Below are 22,689 nucleotides of genomic sequence, written 5' to 3'. Positions count from 1 at the left end.
GTTTGTGTTTTTTCCACATTTTTTCTTGTGCTAATTTTGTAGTTTCATCCTGTTGTGGTCAGAAGAGATGTTAGATATGATTTTAAATTTATTGAGACTTGTCTTATGGCCTAACATGTGATCTGTCCTGGAGATGTTTCTTGTACACTTGAACAGAATGTATATTCTGTTGTTTTTAGATGGGATGTTCTATATATTTCTGTTAAGTTATTCAATAAGACTCCATTTCCTTATTGATTTTCTGCCTGATCTATCCATTTATGTAAGTCGTGTGTTATAGACCTTTACTATTATTGTATTACTGCCAATTTCTCCCTTTATGTCTGTTAATATTTGCCTTATTTATTTGAGTGCTCCAGTGTCGGCTACATAGATATTTATAACTGCTATATCCTCTTGTTGGATTAACCCCTTTATCATTGTGTCTTCTTGTCTCTTATTACAATTTTTGCTTTAAAGTCTATTTTGTTTGATATAAATATTGTGCCCCATTTTTTTTTTCTTTTGTTTGCATGGAATATCTTTTTCCATCCTTTCACTTTCAGTCTGTATGTGTCTTTAGGTCTGAAGTGAATCTTTCATAGGCAGCATTTAGATGGGTTGATTTTGTATTTTTATTTATTCCACCACCCTATGTCTTTTGATGGGGGCATTAGAGCATTTATATTTAAAGTAATTGCGGGGGAGAGGGAAGATGGCCGCGTAGGAGGACTCTGGGCTCACCGCGCGTCCTGCTGATCACTTAGATTCCACCTACACCTGCCTAAATAACCCAGAAAACCGCCAGAGGATTAGCAGAACGGAGTCGCCAGAGCCAAGCGCAGACGAGAGGCCCACGGAAGAGGGTAGGAAGGGCGGCGAGGCAGTGCGCGCTCCATGGACTGGCGGGAGGGAGCCGGGGCAGAGGGGCGGCTCGCCGGCCAAGCAGAGCCCCCAAGTCTGACTTGCAAAAAGCGGAGGGACCTGACAGACTGTGTTCCGACAGCAAACGCGACTTAGCGTCTGGGAGGTCATAAGTTAACAGCTCTGCTCAGAAAGCGGGAAGGCTGGAGGACAAAGGGAAGGAGAGCTGCTGAGCCCCCTGACGAACAGAGCTCAGTTTGGTGGGGAACAAAGGTGCTCGCCAGCGCCATCTCCCCCACCCATCCCCCAGCCAAAATCCCAAAGAGCACCAGTTCCTGCCAGGGAACTTGCTGGCTCCGCGCGCAAACACCCAACTCTGCGCTTCTGCGGAGCCAAACCTCCGGCAGCGGATCTGACTCCCTCCTGCTGCCACAGGGCCCCTCCTGAAGAGAATCACCTAAGGAGAAGCAAGCTAAGCCTGCCCCTCCTGCCCCTGTGCACCTTGCCTACCCACCCCAGCTAAGACGCCAGATCCCCAGCATCACAAGCCTGGCAGTGTGCAAGTAGCCCAGACAGGCCACCCCACCCCACAGTGAATCCCGCCCCCAGGAGAGGGGAAGAGAAGGCACACACCAGTCTGACTGTGGCCCCAGCGGTGGGCTGGGGGCAGACATCAGGTCTGACTGCGGCTCCGCCCACCAACTCCAGTTATACACCACAGCACAGGGGAAGGGCCCTGCAGGTCCTCACCATGCCAGGGACTATCCAAAATGACCAAGCGGAAGAATTCCCCTCAGAAGAATCTCCAGGAAATAACAACAGCTAATGAGCTGATCAAAAAGGATTTAAATAATATAACAGAAAGTGAATTTAGAATAATAGTCATAAAATTAATCGCTGGGCTTGAAAACAGTATAGCTGACAGCAGAGAATCTCTGGCTACAGAGATCAAGGGACTAAGGAATAGTCACGAGGAGCTGAAAAACGCTTTAAACGAAATGCATAACAAAATGGAAACCACCACGGCTCGGATTGAAGAGGCAGAGGAGAGAATAGGTGAACTAGAAGATAAAGTTATGGAAAAAGAGGAAGCTGAGAAAAAGAGATAAAAAAATCCAGGAGTACGAGGGGAAAATTAGAGAACTAAGTGATACACTAAAAAGAAATAATCTACGCATAATTGGTATCCCAGAGGAGGAAGAGAGAGGGAAAGGTGCTGAAGGGGTACTTGAAGAAATAATAGCTGAGAACTTCCCTGAACTGGGGAAGGAAAAAGGCATTGAAATCCAAGAGGCACAGAGAACCCCTTCAGACATAACTTGAATCGATCTTCTGCACGACATATCATAGTGAAACTGGCAAAATACAAGGATAAAGAGAAAATTCTGAAAGCAGCAAGGGGTAAACGTGCCCTCACATATAAAGGGAGACCTATAAGACTCGTGACTGATCTCTCTTTTGAAACTTGGCAGGCCAGAAAGAATTGGCACGAGATTTTCAGTGTGCTAGACAGAAAAAATATGCAGCCGAGAATCCTTTATCCAGCAAGTCTGTCATTTAGAATAGAAGGAGAGATAAAGGTCTTCCCAAACAAACAAAAACTGAAGGAATGTGTCACCACTAAACCAGCCCTCCAAGAGATCCTAAGGGGGACCCTGTGAGACAAAGTACCAGAGACATCACTACAAGCATAAAACATACAGACATCACAATGACTCTAAACCCATATCTTTCTATAATAACACTGAATGTAAATGGATTAAATGCGCCAACCAAAAGACATAGGGTATCAGAATGGATAAAAAAACAAGACCCATCTATTTGCTGTCTACAAGAGACTCATTTTAGACCTGAGGACACCTTTAGATTGAGAGTGAGGGGATGGAGAACTATTTATCATGCTAATGGAAGCCAAAAGAAAGCTGGAGTAGCCATACTTATATCAGACAAACTAGACTTTAAATTAAAGGCTGTAACAAGAGATGAAGAAGGACATTATATAATAGTGACAGGGTCTATCCATCAGGAAGAGCTAACAATTATAAATGTCTATGCGCCGAATACCGGAGCGCCCAAATATATAAAACAATTACTCACAAACACAAGCAAACTTATTGATAAGAATGTGGTAATTGCAGGGGACTTTAACACCCCACTTACAGAAATGGATAGATCATCTAGACACATGGTCAATAAAGAAACAAGGGCCCTGAATGAGACATTGGATCAGATGGACTTGACAGATATATTTAGAACTCTGCATCCCAAAGCAACAGAATATACTTTCTTCTCGAGTGCACACGGAACATTCTCCAAGATAGATCATATACTGGGTCACAAAACAGCCCTTCATAAGTTTACAAGAATTGAAATCATACCATGCATACTTTCAGACCACAATGCTATGAAGCTTGAAATCAACCACAGAAAAAAGTCTGGAAAACCTCCAAAAGCATGGAGGTTAAAGAACATCCTACTAACGAATGAGTGGGTCAACCAGGCAATTAGAGAAGAAATTACAAAATATATGGAAACAAACGAAAATGAAAATACAACAATCCAAATGCTTTGGGATGCAGCGAAGGCAGTCCTGAGAGGAAAATACATTGCAATCCAGGCCTATCTCAAGAAACAAGAAAAATCCCAAATACAAAATCTAACAGCACACCTAAAGGAAATAGAAGCAGAACAGCAAAGGCAGCCTAAACCCAGCAGAAGAAGAGAAATAATAAAGATCAGAGCAGAAATAAACAATATAGAATCTAAAAAAACTGTAGAGCAGATCAACGAAACCAAGAGTTGGTTTTTTGAAAAAATAAACAAAATTGACAAACCTCTAGCCAGGCTTCTCAAAAAGAAAAGGGAGATGACCCAAATAAATAAAATCATGAATGAAAATGGAATTATTACAACCAATCCCTCAGAGATACAAACAATTATCAGGGAATACTATGAAAAATTATATGCCAACAAATTGGACAACCTGGAAGAAATGGACAAATTCCTGAACACCCACACTCTTCCAAAACTCAATCAGGAGGAAATAGAAAGCTTGAACAGACCCATAACCAGCGAAGAAATTGAATCGGTTATCAAAAATCTCCCAACAAATAAGAGTCCAGGACCAGATGGCTTCCCAGGGGAGTTCTACCAGACGTTTAAAGCAGAGATAATACCTATCCTTCTCAAGCTATTCCAAGAAATAGAAAGGGAAGGAAAACTTCCAGACTCATTCTATGAAGCCAGTATTACTTTGATTCCTAAACCAGACAGAGACCCAGTAAAAAAAGAGAACTACAGGCCAATATCCCTGATGAATATGGATGCAAAAATTCTCAATAAGATACTAGCAAATCGAATTCAACGGCATATAAAAAGAATTATTCACCATGATCAAGTGGGATTCATTCCTGGGATGCAGGGCTGGTTCAACATTCGCAAATCAATCAACGTGATACATCACATTAACAAAAAAAAAGAGAAGAACCATATGATCCTGTCAATCGATGCAGAAAAGGCCTTTGACAAAATCCAGCACCCTTTCTTAATAAAAACCCTTAGAAAGTCGGGATAGAAGGAACATACTTAAAGATCATAAAAGCCATTTATGAAAAGCCCACAGCTAACATCATCCTCAACGGGGAAAAACTGAGAGCTTTTTCCCTGAGATCAGGAACACGACAGGGATGCCCACTCTCACCGCTGTTGTTTAACATAGTGCTGGAAGTTCTAGCATCAGCAATCAGACAACAAAAGGAAATCAAAGGCATCAAAATTGGCAAAGATGAAGTCAAGCTTTCACTTTTTGTAGATGACATGATATTATACATGGAAAATCCGATAGACTCCACCAAAAGTCTGCTAGAACTGATACATGAATTCAGCAAAGTGGCAGGATACAAAATCAAGGTACAGAAATCAGTTGCATTCTTATACACTAACAATGAAGCAACAGAAAGACAAATAAAGAAACTGATCCCATTCACAATTGCACCAAGAAGCATAAAATACCTAGGAATAAATCTAACCAAAGATGTAAAGGATCTGTATGCTGAAAACTATAGAAAGCTTATGAAGGTAATTGAAGAAGATTTAAAGAAATGGAAAGACATTCCCTGCTCATGGATTGGAAGAATAAATATTGTCAAAATGTCAATACTACCCAAAGCTATCTACATATTCAATGCAATCCCAATCAAAATTGCACCAGCATTCTTCTCGAAACTAGAACAAGCAATCCTAAAATTCATATGGAACCACAAAAGGCCCCGAATAGCCAAAGTAATTTTGAAGAAGAAGACCAAAGCAGGAGGCATCACAATCCCAGACTTCAGCCTCTACTACAAAGCTGTCATCATCAAGACAGCATGGTATTGGCACAAAAACAGACACATAGACCAATGGAATAGAATAGAAACCCCAGAACTAGACCCACAAACGTATGGCCAACTCATCTTTGACAAAGCAGGAAAGAACATCCAATGGAAAAAAGACAGTCTCTTTAACAAATGGTGCTGGGAGAACTGGACAGCAACATGCAGAAGGTTGAAACTAGACCACTTTCTCATACCATTCACAAAAATAAACTCAAAATGGATAAAGGACCTGAATGTGAGACAGGAAACCATCAAAACCTTAGAGGAGAAAGCAGGAAAAGACCTCTCTGACCTCAGCCGTAGCAATCTCTTACTCGACACATCCCCAAAGGCAAGGGAATTAAAAGCAAAAGTGAATCACTGGGACCTTATGAAGATAAAAAGCTTCTGCACAGCAAAGGAAACAACCAACAAAACTAAAAGGCAACCAACGGAATGGGAAAAGATATTTGCAAATGACCTATCGGACAAAGGGCTAGTATCCAAAATCTATAAAGAGCTCACCAAACTCCACACCCGAAAAGCAAATAACCCAGTGAAGAAATGGGCAGAAAACATGAATAGACACTTCTCTAAAGAAGACATCCGGATGGCTAACAGGCACATGAAAAGATGTTCAGCGTCGCTCCTTATCAGGGAAATACAAATCAAAACCACACTCAGGTATCACCTCATGCCAGTCAGAGTGGCCAAAATGAACAAATCAGGAGACTATAGATGCTGGAGAGGATGTGGAGAAACGGGAACCCTCTTGCACTGTTGGTGGGAATGCAAATTGGTGCAGCCGCTCTGGAAAACAGTGTGGAGGTTCCTCAGAAAATTAAAAATAGACCTACCCTATGACCCAGCAATAGCACTGCTAGGAATTTATCCAAGGGACACAGGAGTACTGATGCATAGGGGCACTTGTACCCCAATGTTCATAGCAGCACTCTCAACAATAGCCAAATTATGGAAAGAGCCTAAATGTCCATCAACTGATGAATGGATAAAGAAATTGTGGTTTATATACACAATGGAGTACTACGTGGCAATGAGAAAAAATGAAATATGGCCTTTTGTAGCAACGTGGATGGAACTGGAGAGTGTGATGCTAAGTGAAATAAGCCATACAGAGAAAGACAGATACCATACGGTTTCACTCTTATGTGGATCCTGAGAAACTTAACAGGAACCCATGGGGGAGGGGAAGGAAAAAAAAAAAAGAGGTTAGAGTGGGAGAGAGCCAAAGCATAAGAGACTGTTGAGAACTGAGAACAAACTAAGGGTTGATGGGGGGTGGGAGTGAGGAGAGGGTGGGTGATGGGTATTGAGGAGGGCACCTTTTGGGATGAGCACTGGGTGTTGTATGGAAACCAATTTGACAATAAATTTCATATATAAATTAAAAAAAAATAAAAAAAAATAAAAAAAAATAAAGTAATTGCTAATAGGTATGTACTCTTACCATTTTGTTCATTGTTTTCTGGCTGTTTTTGTAGTTCTCTGTTCCTTTTTTCTTCTCTTTCTCTCTTTCTTTGTGATTGACATCTTTCTTTAGTGTAATTACTGGTTTTCTTTCTCTTTATTTTTTGTGTATGTATTATAGGTGTTTGGTTTGTTGTTACCATGAGTTTCATATATAATATTCTAAGTATATAGCAGTCTATATTAATTTGATAGTCACTTAAGTGTGAATACATTCTAAAAGAATTTTATCTTTTGCTGCTTTTAAAATTCCCTTCATTTTTAATCTTTGACATTTTAATTTTTATGTGTCATGATGTGGACCTCTTAGATTAATCTTGTTTGGAACTCTGCTTTCTGAACTTGGCTGTCTTTTTCCTTCCCCAGGTTATTAAAATTTTCAGCTATCCTTTTTTTTCAAGTAAGTTTTGTGCCCCTTTCTCTCTGCTCCTTCTGGGATGCCTATAATGAGAATGTTTGTTTGATGTTGTCCCAGGTATCCTTTAACCTATCCTCATTTTTTACAATTCTTTTTTTCTTTTTGCTATTCAGGTTGGGTGCTTTCCATTGCCCTTTCTTTCAGATTGCTTCTGCACCTTCTAATCTACTGTTACTTCCCTCTAGTGGATTTTTTCATTTCAGTTATGGTATTCTTCAACTCTGATGATGCTTTTCTTATATATTTAAACTTGTGTTAACATTCTCACTGAGTTCATCTACTCTTCTCTCCTATTCATTGAGCATCTTTATGACCATTACTTTAAACTCTTTGTTAGGTAGGTTGTTTATCTTTGTTTCATTTAGTTCTTTTTCTGAGTTTTGTTTTCCTCTTTTGTTTGAAACATATTCTTTTGTCTCCTCATTTTGCTTAATTTTGTATCTGTGAGTTAGGTGAAACAGCTACTTCTTCTAAACTTGAAGGAATGATCTTGTGTATTACCATCCCCTGTGTAGACTAAGTGCCTGGTGACTTTGGTTAGCTGGCCGGAGCTATGGCTATTGTGTACCCTGGGTCCTGGGGCACTCTGTGCTGGGATCTCTCTGGTGGATAGCTGAAGCTGAAATGGGTGGGGGCCAGGGTGATCCTAGGGCTCTCCACATAGAGTGCTGTGTCAGAACAGCTGAAGCTAAAGTGGGTATAAGTTGTGTTGGGGGAGGGGGTATCCTGGGACCCTACACATTATGTACTCCGGCAGGAATACTGAAGCTGAAGTGGGTACAAGCTGGGATGTCCTGGGGCTCTCCACACAGAGAGAATCCAGGCAGGATAATTAAAACTGAAGCGGGTGCAAGATGGAGGGGAGGGGGCTCCTGGGGCATTCTGTGCTGAGGGTGCCCTGGCAGGATGGCTAAAGCTGAAGTTGGTGCAAGTTGGGGTATCCCAGAATGATCCATGCAGGGGGAGCCCTGGTGGAGAGGCTGGAGCTGGAACTGAGGAAGAATGTGAGCTACGCAGAGGGAAGGATGGTGGTCCTAGGGTGCTCCATGCAGGAGGTGCCTGGTGAATTGTCTGGAGTCAACATTGCCTGGCCCTGGAGTGTTCTCGAGTGCTTTGCCCATGTATCACTCTGGCAAAAGGGCTGTAACTGTAGTGAACACTGATAAGGAGTATTCCAGTGTGCACCACAGTGGTGCTGTCTTGGTGGAATAGCTAGAGCTAGTGTGGGCTAGGGGCCCAGAGTCATTGAGGTAGTAGGCTAGCTAGGGTGCCTGGATTCTGCTCTTGTGCAAGCTTTCAAGATGGAGAGGGGAATGTAAACCATGGTGCTTGTCTGCCTGGAGAGTTTCAGTAGCTTCCATGACATTTGGTGGAGTCTTTTATATGCTAGTTGCTTTTTAAAAAAAAAAATTTAATGTTTATTTTTGAGAGAGAGAGAGGGAGAGAGAGAGAGAGAGAGAGAGAGAGAATGGGGGAAGGGCAGAGAGAGAGGAAGACACAGAATCCAAAGCAAGCTCCAGGCTCCAAGCTGTCAGCACAGAGCCCGATGCAGGGCTCGAACCCATGAATCATGAGATCATGACCTGAGCTGGAGTCAGACGCTTAACCAACTGAGCCACCCAGGTACCCTATATGCTAGTTGCTTTTTTAAATTGTGGCTTTTTTCTTTGTCCCAGGTCATCAAGGGCTGGCATGTGCTAGGGGCCCAGGTTTTGCTGAGGTGGCAGACCAGCTATGTCACCTGGACCCTGCCCCCATCTTTACTATCAAGGTGGAGGGCTATCATAGACAGTGTAGCTTGCCAGTCCCTCTAGCCCTAAGACAGTTTCAGTTCCCCTCCCATTTGGCAGTGCTCTAGGGCTGGTTCCATTATATTCTGGTTGCCCTTTTAAACCATAACTTTTTTTCTATGCCCCAGGACAGATGAGTCTGCTTCCTGTCCCTTAGTCCTACCCCTCCCCACTGTAGTTCACAGCATTGGGGGTGAAGGTTCCCTTTGTTTGTGTTTCCCTCTCTTGTGCTGTTCTCTTTGTGGTGTATTTTTTGTTGTACATAAGCTGTTCAATTGGCCCTCAGTTCTTCAGGAAGAATTGCTCTATAAGTAGGTGTAGATTTGGTATGTCTGTGGGGGGTGTGTTCAGGGTCTTCCTATGTCACCATCTTGGACTGGGACTCCCAAGTCCTATTTATAATGCTTAATCTAGCTTCTAGAAAGTCATCTGGAAATTCTCTGTCATAAAGTGAAGCCATAATATTCTTAACTACTGCTTCATGTACTCCTACTATTCTCAACACTTCATGTCTATTACTCATTTATTTATGGTACCTCATATTGTCAGTTTTATATTTGTTTTGCTTAAGCTAGTAAATTTTAAGCATCTTGATGGTTATTCCTTTTTATCCTGCCATTTAGTATAGTACTTTGAACGTAAAGAGTAGCAATAAATATAATTTTTATGACAATTTTTTACATGACATATAAGCATATTTCAATTACTGATAGGCAATGAATATAATCAAAGTTGAAAACCTTCAGCCAAAAATTATTGGAGTTGGAAATTGAAGTAAATAATTAATTAAGATACTGTTCTTTTTTACTGAAATCTGTGCATGATACTGATGTATATTGATTGAAAAACAGTAATTGTTTCCATTATGTATATGTGTGTGTGTGTGTATGTATACATACACACACACACATATACACACACATACCTATATACGTGTATATATAAACAACTGCAAATATACGGCTTTGATTTAATTAATGGATTGGCAATTATTAGACAAGCAATGGAGGAAAAAGATATCAACTGAGGAGAATGGGTCTCTTTCCTTATAGTGTTATTTCTTTCAGTTTTCTCTATTCCCACGTTACCCAAACCAGTAATCACCAACCAGCTGTTCCTCCCCACTAAGACTACTGTTCAGAGTGAGTCCCTGAGCCAAAGTTCTCTCTTTTTAAGGCATCATGACCTACATATCATGTCAGCAATTCTTTTTTATATATAATACAGATACTTTAAAATCTTTTTTTATAATGTGAATGATTATGACCAATATTTAAAAAAAATTAATGTTTGTTTATCTTGGGGGAGAGAGAGAGAGAGAGACAGAGCACAACAGGGGAGGGGCAGAGAGAGAGGGAGATGCAGAATTTGAAGCAGGTCCACGCTCTGAACCATCAGCACAGAGCCTGATGTGGGGCTCAAACTCATGAGCTGTGAGATCATGACCTGAGCTGAAGTTGATGCTTAACCAACTGAGCCACCCAAATGCCCCATGACCAATATTTTATTATTGGTTGCTTCTTTAGTTGACGTAGGGTAAAAGAAAGAGAAGGCAAATTTAGAAAGCATGCCATGGAGCAGATAAGGTATGTTGTATGCTGATACCCTGCCCTTTAAACAAATTAAATAAAACTATGTTGACATCCTATTTAGATTATGACTGTGTCATTCTGAAGCTATCCTGAAAATTTAAACTTAAATGCACATAAACATCTCTCTACATAATAGGTATATGTGTCTATAAACAGTTGTAGCAATATAAGAATAAATAAGAGTGCTTACTGCTAGGAATTTATCCAAGGGACACAGGAGTACTGATGCATAGGGGCACTTGTACCCCAATGTTCATAGCAGCACTCTCAACAATAGCCAAATTATGGAAAGAGCCTAAATGTCCATCAACTGATGAATGGATAAAGAAATTGTGGTTTATATACACAATGGAGTACTACGTGGCAATGAGAAAAAATGAAATATGGCCTTTTGTAGCAACGTGGATGGAACTGGAGAGTGTGATGCTAAGTGAAATAAGCCATACAGAGAAAGACAGATACCATATGGTTTCACTCTTATGTGGATCCTGAGAAACTTAAGAGAAACCCATGGGGGAGGGGAACGAAAAAAAAAAAAAAAAGAGGTTAGAGTGGGAGAGAGCCAAAGCATAAGAGACTGTTGAGAACTGAGAACAAACTAAGGGTTGATGGGGGGTGGGAGGGAGGAGAGGGTGGGTGATGGGTATCGAGGAGGGCACCTTTTGGGATGAGCACTGGGTGTTGTATGGAAACCAATTTGACAATAAATTTCATATATAAAAAAAAAAAAAAAAGAATAAATAAGAGTGCTTATTAAAATAAAAAAGAAACATACTTCAAAATCATCAATTTTATCAAAATGAGACATAGAATTATAAGCAAAAGCATAACTAGAAAGATGCTATATGTAGAAGTAGCTTTACGTCCATTTCCTACTCTTTTTGATCATTTTGCAAAATCCATGGAGTCTAAACAACATAAACCTTTCCCTACAAGACACTATTTTTATGCAAATATAGTATATCATTGAAATGTGCCATCTGTGTTCTTTGTGTATTGGACTTTCCTTTACATGAATTTTGACAAAAATACAATTATTTTGATAGTCTATCATAAGTTTTAAATGGCAAATCTTTCTGCATGTGAAAGTATGGATTTTCATAATAATACATTTCGTTATGCAGAAGAGTATGTATGTGTATATGTCTTCAATTTTAAAGTTGTTTATTTTAAAAGGTAATTAAAATAACTATACGAGACTAGATTTATACATGGAGAATACAAAACAATACAGATACAAATTTACAAATAACTTTATTAGAATTCAACAAATTGTTTACAAATTCAACACATATGTTTGGATGCATAGAACTGTGTTTATCCTACTATGCAAAACACAAAATTATCCCTTTTCTTTATATTCTTTTAGTCAAACTTTTGAAATTATCATGGATGAGTAGAATTTAAATATGATTTAACAAAATCCTTTTTCTTTCTTTAGGAAAAAGTCAAAGAGAAGGAAGAAAATCTGAGTCTTGTAAGCCAATTCTTAAAGTAGAATACAAGACCTGTAGAAACAGGTATGCATTTTTTTCTTTGGGGAATATAGGAGATTATATAAAAACAGAGACAGGAAAGGCAAATAACATTTAATGTTTATGTATTATTTAAAGTTTTACGTAATTATGTAAGTATATTAATGGGCTATATCCTCTTCATTGATGATAATGATTCTTATTGTTTAATAGGAATATCTATGATGTTATTATGAATATTACAAATAGCAACTGCCAATTATTTTAACTTTCTATGAATATTCAGATGAATATTATGCAAATTAATTTTAACAAAGTAGGACCTTTGGGCCATACACATTACAAGTAGCAACCATTCAATTTTATTCAGCGTGAACATACCTATTAGCATTTTACATGATAGAATTAAATACATAACCAAGTCTCTGTACTTTAGGATTTTTAATGCTGAAATTAGAAAGATTATAGTTAGATGGAAAGATAATCACTGATGTATATTAGATATTAACATATTAAAATAGTACTAGATTTTAAGACAAAAAATTGAATAATAGTATAGAATAAAGTTTTATCATGTGTACATAGCAGTCTTATCCTACAAATCAACAGTGTTCTTTTTACTTCCAGTGATTATTAGTGGTAATATTCTCATTCAGAATTATTATAATTACAACTCTTGCCTAAACCTTAATTTTATTTTAACTCTGAGTTGGACAATACTACTTTATATTACTTATATGCTCACACTGGAATGTATTCTCAGTATTATAGATACATTTATTTTTTTATTTTTATTATTTATTTTTTAATGTTTATTTTTATTTATTTTTAATTAAAAAAATTTTTTTAATGTTTTTATTTATTTTTGAGACAGAGAGAGAGCATTAGCAGGAGAGGGGCAGAAAGAGAGGGAGACACAGAATCCGAAGCAGGCTCCAGGCTCTGAGCTGTCAGCACAGAGCCCAACGCAGAGCTCGAACTCACAGACCTGGAGATCATGACCTGAGCTGAAGTCAGACAACCAACTGACTGAGCCATCCAGGCACCCCTTAAATTTTTTTTAAATGTTTATTTATTTTTGAGAGACAGAGAGAGACAGAGTGTAAGCGGGGCAGGGGCAGAGAGAGAGAGAGAGAGAGAAAGAGAGGGAGAGAGAGAGAGAAAGACAGAATCTGAAGAGGCTCCAGGCTCTGAGTTCTCAGCACAGAGCTGGACGCAGGGCTCGAACTCACAAGCCATGAGATCATGACCTGAGCCGAAGTCGGATGCTTAACGGATTGAGCCACCCAGGCGCCCCTTCTTTTTTTTTTTTTAATATGAAATTTATTGTCAAATTGGTTTCCATACCACACCCAGTGCTCATCCCAACAGGTGCCCTCCTCAATTTTCATCACATTTAATGTTTGATTATACCTGCTCTTTGAAAGAATTAATAGTATAAAATTATGACCATTTTTAATTAGTGAGTTTATATATATAAACATATATGGTGTATATGTTTATATAGATAGATATGTTTTTAATGAGTATATTTTTATGACAGTTTATGTACTTCCCCACACATAAGATAGATTAATACTTCTTTAGTCCAGCCAAATGTTACTATGCTTAAGTAGTAAAAATGACCACAGTTTTGTACTCTTATAATTAAAGTCTTAAAACATTTTAAATTTAATTATTAGGGATGGAAACATTTTACATAGGTATTACGTGTATGGAAACATACGTACATATTATATATGGAAACATGTATATACTATATATTGATATATATTGCATATATATGCATATATTATTATTAAATATATATATTAGTTATTACTACATACTACACACTGTGCAACTTGTTTAGTGTACTAAAATGAAAGAGAATACTGCCTGCTTTTGAATCTATTATGGTTTAGTAGAGGAAGTAAGGCCATAAACTCGTGTTTTACATGTAACATGCGAGGTACATTTATGACAGCACAACAAAAGGACATCTAACCCAGCCTAGAGAGGGGAAGAGCACAGTGAAGAGACATCAGTAAAATTCTTCTTGGGAAAAGAAATACGTGAGATGGGGCTTAAGTGATGATAGGATGGTGGCACACAAAGAGAGGAAAGGGTGAACATGAAGAGAAGATACTTTAGGCATGAGGATTTCAAGACAAATGTAAGATATTTATTAAGATCCTTGCCATATACTCTCTCTCTCTCTCTCTCAAAAGAAAGAAAGAAAGAAAGAAAGAAAGAAAGAAAGAAAGAAAGAAAGAAAAGAAAACCTAAAAACTAAAAAAAAAGGGGGGGGACACCTGGGTGGCTTAGTCGGTTAAGCATCTGACTCTTGATCTCATGGTTTGTGAGTTTGAGCACTGCATCGAGCTCTGTGCTGACAGCGCAAAGCCTGTCAAGCTTTGGGATTCTGTTTCTCCTTCTCTTCCTCTTCTCCACTTGCACTCTGTCTCTCAAAAAAGAAAAAAAAACCCAAAAAGCAAAAAAGAAGTAAAAAAAAAAAAAAGATCCTTGCCAAATGGAGTAAGACAGCTATGTGGCCTTGAAATTTAACTCTTTTAAACTTTAATTGCCTCATCAATTATACCTATCTCATTGTGATGTTTGTGAGGAATAAATGAAATTATGCATAAAGTTTGTACTGTCATAAGTTTGATGACTGGCACATAATGGATTTCCTGATAGAAAGAAGTTATCATGATTCTCATCATCAAAGCCATGATATTTCACATTGTTAAAATTATTCCACTGATCCTAATGATATATTCTAGTAATTGGTAATCCAACTTTGTGTATAAATAATTCAGATTCTAATGTGAAATAATTCTATATTGTAGATAATAATTACTGCCATCCCACTTACTGTGTACTTTACTTAGTACATTGTGTGTTTGTTGTGATTATTACAATATTAAAAAAAAAGTCACCTCTAAAAGCAGTGGTTCCACCGTTCAGAACACAAGAAGACTAAAAAGCAGAGGAGCACTGAAGTTAAGAATGCTTAAAGGTATTATGGCAAAATGGGCCACAGTCTGGAAATGAAAATACATAGCTATATTTCTGCTCCACCCAGTATGCAGTAAAAACTTTGTGAAGTCAAAAATTGGGATGGCTGTGGCAGGAGCAGGAACGTTAAGAAGACTCTATCAAATACGTTGCAGCAATAGGGCCTCTTAAAGGATTGCATAGGTAGCAGATGCAAGGGGTTTATTTTCTGCTTAATTTATCTTAGATCAGCCATTCACAAACTGGCTTTATTTACATTTCTAGGATGAACAACCATTATGCTTAGGAATCACTGGTCCTAGTCAATAATTTGCTTACTGGTACCCCAACCCTGATGGTCTCTAGGCTTACTAAATGGATCCTCTTCTAAAAAAGGAATAATGATCTTTCTACCTGCTACCACTAGCATTATCACATTCTCTGCAGTTAATAAAAATTACTTTCTGCTAGTCTTTTGATCCCTTTTTATCATGGCCACCTACTGATGGACTTCATGTGTAAAGTTCTCTAAGCCTCAGTATATCCATCTGTTAAATGAGAATAATAGTTTTTTCATTGGGGTATCATAAAGATTTAATACAATACAGCAAGTAAAGTTCTTCATACAACACCTGGAACATTATACATATTCAACAAATGTTATTTTAATATGTGTTATGTTGCACAAGTTATTGTTTATCTTCATTGAGACAAAATTTTAATGCTTTTTTATATTATATTTATTTTACAAATTGTGCAGTAAAATAGACTTTTTTCTTTTGGAATCAGTACTATGGATTTTAACACATGTATAGATGCCTGAAAATCACCATCATGATAAGAATACAGAACATTTCCATGCCCCTAAAATTCTCTCATGCTATTCCTAATAGCCACACTTTTCTTTCCTCCTAACCCATAACAACCAGTAATCTGTTCTCCATGACTATAGTTTTGTCTTTTTGAGATGTCATATAAATGCATTTATGTATTACATAACCTTTTAATCCTAGTTTCTTTCACTCAACATAATGCCTTTGGAATTTATCCAAGTTGTCAAAAATTTTAATTTGTATTAATGTTGTCTTTGTGTATAAAGACACTGTTAATTATACAGCTGTTTATTTTGTAATAATCCATCTGGTCAGTATACCAAGAAACACTTGTATTAAGTAATAAAGGAGGAAGTTTACTGTGATATAGCATTTACCAAATTGTGTCCCTTTGATCACTAACTATATTCATGAAAAAATAGGAATCTGTAATCAAATTCATTTGAGAGATCTGAGAAATGCTGCATTATATAGAAGTAAATTGAATTCTTTACTACACAGTTTCTTAGAATCTTTACTATATGGCCTGAATTATAAAATTTCAAAAGGGAGATGTGGTTTGCAAGTGTTTGTCAAATTATTAAATTAAAAACTTTTTCCAGAACATTTATGAAGTTATGTCCACAGTTTTAGAAACATTAGAAGTGAAAAACATGGACTTTGGAGTCTGAATTTAAATCCTTATCCTGCCTCCTCATAGCTGCTTGACTCTGAACAAGTTCACCTGCATTAATCCCAGACTCCTTATCAGCTATAGACAGTATAGATCATTGTTTAGGAGAATAGGTTTTGAAATCTTACAGATCTCCATTTTCTTTTGGGTTTTTTCTTGCTTAGTTGCTTAGTATTAACCTCATTAATGAAATGAGGATTCTACTTATGAGAATTTAATGTGATAATAAAGTATCTAGTGCAATTATTTATGAGTGGTTTCCTGAGCATTGTCCTGAGGAAATAACTTTTTATAGAGAAGTGCATATATATCAGCAATTAACTTTAGACCCAATGTTTTCTGATGCAGAGTCATAATAAGAGCAGAAAAGGTTTTGCTTTCTTCCAATATTAGAAAGGACATATTTTCCAATGTGCTTACCAAAAAAGGGAGAGTAAATTGCTTCTTAACCTTTATTTGGATTAGTACTAGGAGATGAGAGTTTATACTTTTATATGGAAAAAATCGATGTTTATGGCGTTATTAATATTTGGAGCAGTTAAGCTCGATACATATGAAAAGATAATATGTTCTCCAAGTCATGATATTTGTTATACAACAAAGCAACACAAAAAGGTGCAAAAACACATACTCATTTCATTAGAAGTGATTTTTTAAATCTGGAGAGAAATCTTAATAATTAAGCATTTATTTTATAGGAAAAAACTTGCTGCTTAATACTGCCATTGCTAGGTTGGTAATTTAATATGCCAGATTACTGAGGTAAGACTAACTCACATCAACTGATATAAGACTCAAGAAGAATAAATTAGAGGGGTGCCTGGATGGCTCAGTCATTTAAGTGTCCGACTATGGCTCAGGTCATGATCTCGCTGTTCTGGAGTTCAAGTCCCTCATAGGGCTCTGTGCTAACAGCTTGGAGCCTGGAGCATGTTTCAGATTCTGTGTTTTCCTTTCTCTCTCTGTCCCTCCTTCACTCGTATTCTGTTTCTCTCTCTCAAAAATAAGTAAACATTGAAAAAATTTAAATAAAAAATAAGAGCACTGTTTCTTGTTTAGCTTACAACTTAAATATTTATGTTAAAACATCAAGACAGAATTATAAATAAAAATTAGTATAAACAGTTTATATGTAAGTATTAATGGAAACCTTTTTAAAAGCTCTTTTTGTTGTTGTTATAGAGCCAGCATAAGATTAGCAAATGTTCCATTGGTAATGTTTGATACCATGTATACAGTACAAAATGAAAGAGAAAGGGAAATTTATGGAGTGATTTCTAGAAACTAGATGATACTTTGGTGAATAAATGGAAGTAAATTATTTAGAGAAGCATATGTTCTCAAAGAATTTGGTAAAATTAGTGTCTAGTTCTTTTTAAAAATTGTTTTGAAGAAGAATATTTTCTATTAGTATTTACTTATTGAAAATACTTCATTAACATATTTTATTTTTATATATAAACTAGAAATATAGATATTACTTTGAGAAAAGTGAAAAATTATGACACTATCATAACTTTCTGAAACCTGTAATATTTTATAGTCATCTCAGCCATGCCCTAAAATTTTGATGTTAGTTTCACTAGCTAAATAGAACTGGCTGACCCAAGGTAAAATTGAGAAGATCACATTTTTTTGTTTTGTTTTTCCCATCTTTTTATCATAACTCTTTTCCCACAGAGAATCCATTACATAGAATTTTTGTACCTTCTACCACTGTGGGATTGCTACTTTTGCATTTCATTTTATATTGAAACTTGCCTCTCTTGTCCCTTAGGAATTTTGGACCCCACATGCCAACTGTTTAATATGATAAACTAACATACATTAATATTCTAATGGTAGTGATACAGAATTTTGGGAATCAACTAATACATGTGAAGATGTCCTTTTCAGTCAATGAGCACTTCTACCTCCCTTCAGCCATCCTGTCTTTTCCCCAGCCCACCTCATCACCTTTAGACTGATTCATTAGTAATTTTAATGGTAAGAATTCACCTCCAGAAAAAGGGATATGGTAGAATAGTAAGTCATTTAGTTGAGGTATTTTGGGCCAGGAAAGGTGTTTTCTCCCTGTCAAATTACATCCTGTATAATCCCCATCAAACTTGTTCATTAGCTCAGCCTGTGATAATCGTATCATTTTAAAGGACTTCTCAATCTCATTAACTTTTTTTTCCAAAATAGTGAACCATTCATAATATTTTCTGGTGGATTGTCCTATGACAAAGCTTGCAGAAGACCAAGTTTAACCATCATGCATGGAAAAGCAATTACAGTGCTTGAAATGGATCATCCTATTGTTGAATTCCTTACTTTATGTGAAACGCCCTATCCAAATGGTAAGTAACAAAAATGAAACTATTAATGTTGAAAATCATTTTTGAAATAAGGTCCTAATAAAATTAAGCTTAAATATTTTTAGTTTCGGCAGCTGACATCTACTGTGGCACAACACTGAGCTACAGGTGCTGGAGCAGGTTCTGCAACTGTACCTACTTGACAAACTGGAAGTAAGACAGATGTAGTACAGCAGTGCTGGAATTTCAGGTTCTTATATCAGGTAAGTGCTTTAAACTTTGATAAGGATGGTGGAAGCTGAGCTGGGAGGGTCCGATAGGGGTCCAGGGTGAAATCACTTGGGGAAACTGAGGTCTCCTAATAGCCACTCCTAGACCAGCTCCACCCATCCATTCCAGTGCTAATCAAAGTTAAAGCACTTACCTGATATCAGTGATCTGTAACTCTGGTGGTACTGCATCTGTTTCACATCTGGCTTTGCTTCAGATGCAACTGCAGCACCTCTGATTACTCTAGGATTGCTGATGTGTGGTTAGTGATTTATTTCAATTTTGAGAATAATTAGAAGGGCCTTTGGGAGAAGAGATGCATCCTGAATATAAAGACTTTTTTAGACATAAAAACAACTTATGTGCAAACTGTATAATTAAATATAATAATGAAATATTTTAATAATAAAATCTAAAAATTGAGGATGAAACATAAAAAGTAAAATATGAATTTATGATTAAAACAACACAGTACATATGCATATGCATATATATAACTACAATTTTTTAAGAGGGAACATACAAAAGAAGGAACTCTAGACTTGGAGACACAGTATTTGGCTTTATGATTTAGCCCTGTCATTTTAATTTTATGAGTTAGGCTTATCATTTTTAGAAAGAGAATAATAATATTGACTGCACATGATTATTGGAAGGCCAAAATGAGCATACTTTGTAACTATGAATATCTATAAATTGTTTTATTATAACTGTTAATTTGCTTAAAATTTTTAGTTTCATATTTAAAGATGGGATAGATTGATATATCAGTGTGGCATTTTATTTCCAGGGTTTCTGGGACAAATAAGTTACTTGTGTTAATTAATCAACAAATATTTATTGGATGCTTCTGTGGCCTCAGTACTGTCAGGACTTATTGAGAATATAGATGAAGTATGAAACTGATCTCTGATGTCAAATCACATAAAATCTGGTTGGATGAGGGAGATAATTGTGACTTAAGTAAAAACGTAACACTTAAGTGCTGAATTATATGGGTTTTAGTAATGTACTAATTTATAGGCTAGTCAGAATCGATGACAAATTTTCATGCAAAGCTGCACGGATAAAGGATTTAAATAGGCTTTGAAGAAGGACCTGGCACTTGAAGAGGATATTGAGTAAAGGTTTTAGAACTTGTAAGGTTTGCGAGGGTGACATCAATTAAGAGAAAAAATTGAAAGCCTTTTAGAGGCATTTGGAGATAGAGAGCAACAGAGGAATTTTGAGAAAATATTAACATGAAAGAAAGCAATGTTTTTAGTAAAATTTGCCAGAAAAGAGTGTGTGGGTCTGAAGAAAAACTGAAATCTTAAATTCCAGATTACAGCTGGGTGGCATTTGTCCAAATGTTCATTAAAATGATCAAGATCTAATACACTGCTACCTATAAGAATGGAAACAGGAAACTCCCTGAATTTGGGCACCAATTAGTTAGAGAATGACATGATAGAGGAGTCAAAGATAACATATTTTAAGAATAATGGTTTCATATGCAATAACTGTTTTTGGAAAGAGAAATTGCTTAGAGAGCAGAAAAAGAGAGGCAAAAGGTCTTTAATATTTATTTATGAATTATCAGAATATAGATGTTATTTGGAGTTCTGAGAATGAAAGATAAAGGAACAAAGGAACAAAGGGAGAAAGAACAAATAGAAGACCAAAAGCTGAATTTAGGAAAATGCATCCTGTTAAAGAGCTTGGAGAAAAATGTATGCCAGTAATAGAGACTGATAGTGTTTGATCTATGCAAACCACACATTTTACGTGTGTGTTTGTACAAATTTATGCACATTAGTAGAGATGTTAGGATAATCTATAATGATGTTAAGTAAGTTATAAATATATTGTAACTATGTATTATCACTTCCAAGCCACATATATGTGTTTGTTTTTCAGAGTAGTGATAATGAGGATGGAATTTTTGTCCGGGGCTAAGAGAATAACTATTTCTGGTTAAAACAATAGTACATGAAAATGACAGAAAAGGCCCTACAGTACACATTAGTATATAATAAAAATTTTACTCATTGCCCTTCAAGAGGCAACTATTTCCACATTTCTTATGTATTCTCCCAAAAAGTTTATGCATATGTGTATGTATACTTATCTATGTCTACATTATCTCTTTTTTGTACAAATGACAACATACTCTATGTACTATTCTGTATCATACTTTTTTTTCACTTAACAGTGTATTTTGATTATAACTCCATATGAGCAAATATGGAACTTCAATCTTCTTTACAGCCATAATGATAAATCTTATGCATTTGTTAAAATAAATTTATTAACAGTTTTTAATGTTGATAAATCATTTTGACATTTGTCAATTCAACTTATTTTTCAAAGAACACAAATGCCTCTTATCTCAGGGGGTATTGCCCAGAGTAACTAACCAACTACACTCGGAATTCGTCAGTTTCACATTTACATTTAACTGTATCTGGTCCTCTATAAGTGTCATAAATAATGCATTTCTCTTCAGAGAAGTAGTAATTATGATAGAGCCTTTCACCTTGTTGGGGACTAGGGTTAAAAGACTGCTCAAAAATAAACCAATCTAATGGAGAAAATGATATGATCGTTATCTATTGAGCAAATACTATGTGCCAGGCTTTGCATCTTCATATACACCTAATCTCCGTAACAGTCTAAGGAAGTTATTATTATTTTGCCATATCAATGGGTAAAGAAATTGAATTAATTTAACTGAGCTAATAAGTTAATGAATTTGCCTAAGATCAAACTGTTAAAAAATAATAGACACATAATTGAACCTAAACTGACTCCTAAGGAAATCTTTTTATTCAGCGGTTACCACAGTTCACCAAGTACTTCTACAAAGGTGAAACTTTTGCTACCAGTTTTTATTATTTTAAAAGAAACAATAATAATCTGAAACATACCTATCTCAAATGATAAAGCAGATATAACCACTGAAAAAAATTTATGAATTTTGCTCATTCATGCCAGTGTCTCAGCTATTTTATTTTTGTAGCAATTGCTTCCCAGCCAATGGTTGTCCTAAAGAGAAGACAAAGAAGAAAGTAGTAGTATAGAACTCCAGTGTTCCTTCAACTGAAAAACAAAACAAACAAAAAACCATAAAAACCCTAGGTTCAGAAGAATTAAAATAATGTTGAAAATTTAAAACAGCTCTAAGAGATAAGGGAGAAGCAGAGGAAGCCTCAGTTTGAGAACAGTTTGAATAGCAAACAGTATGAAGACTGCATCCACCCAAACTCCTCGGTTTTGGGGGTTTTGTTTCTAGTTTTTCTCTCATAGCGTGTGACTTATAAATATAAATAGGTTCTATAGCTTCTCAAGACTGTGAAGGTCATCTCTTCTGGTTTTCCAACTAAGACTTGAATTCTCTGAATAAAATTCTTGCCAAGTGATTGTTGAGTTTAGGATTAAATACCTGTTAAAGGGGCGCCTGGGTGGCGCAGTCGGTTAAGCGTCCGACTTCAGCCAGGTCATGATCTCGGGGTCCGTGAGTTCGAGCCCCGCGTCAGGCTCTGGGCTGATGGCTCAGAGCCTGGAGCCTGTTTCCGATTCTGTGTCTTCCTCTTTCTCTGCCCCTCCCCCGTTCATGCTCTGTCTCTCTCTGTCCCAAAAATAAATAAACGTTGAAAAAAAAAAAATTTAAAAAAAAAATACCTGTTAAAGT

The 22,689-nt window shown here is 36.7% G+C and overlaps 1 protein-coding gene across 7 annotated transcripts in view; it reads left to right on the top strand.

Moving 5' to 3' along the window:
* The window catches only part of STXBP5L (syntaxin binding protein 5L), a 403,067-nt gene that overhangs the window by 197,264 nt on the left and 183,114 nt on the right, over positions 1 to 22,689 (top strand). For all 7 annotated transcript variants that reach the window (XM_086675312.1, XM_086675318.1, XM_086675315.1 and 4 more), the window contains exons 10-11: positions 11,928 to 12,006; positions 18,634 to 18,788. In XM_086675312.1, the coding sequence (XP_086531438.1) occupies positions 11,928 to 12,006; positions 18,634 to 18,788 (234 nt within the window). The remainder of the gene's footprint in view (positions 1 to 11,927; positions 12,007 to 18,633; positions 18,789 to 22,689) is intronic.

The sequence above is a fragment of the Puma concolor genome, chromosome C2 (assembly GCF_028749965.1).
Source record: "Puma concolor isolate L17-30 chromosome C2, mPumCon1.1.hap2, whole genome shotgun sequence".
NCBI classification, from domain to species: Eukaryota; Metazoa; Chordata; class Mammalia; order Carnivora; family Felidae; genus Puma; species Puma concolor.
This window is presented reverse-complemented; position numbering and strand designations above follow the sequence as displayed.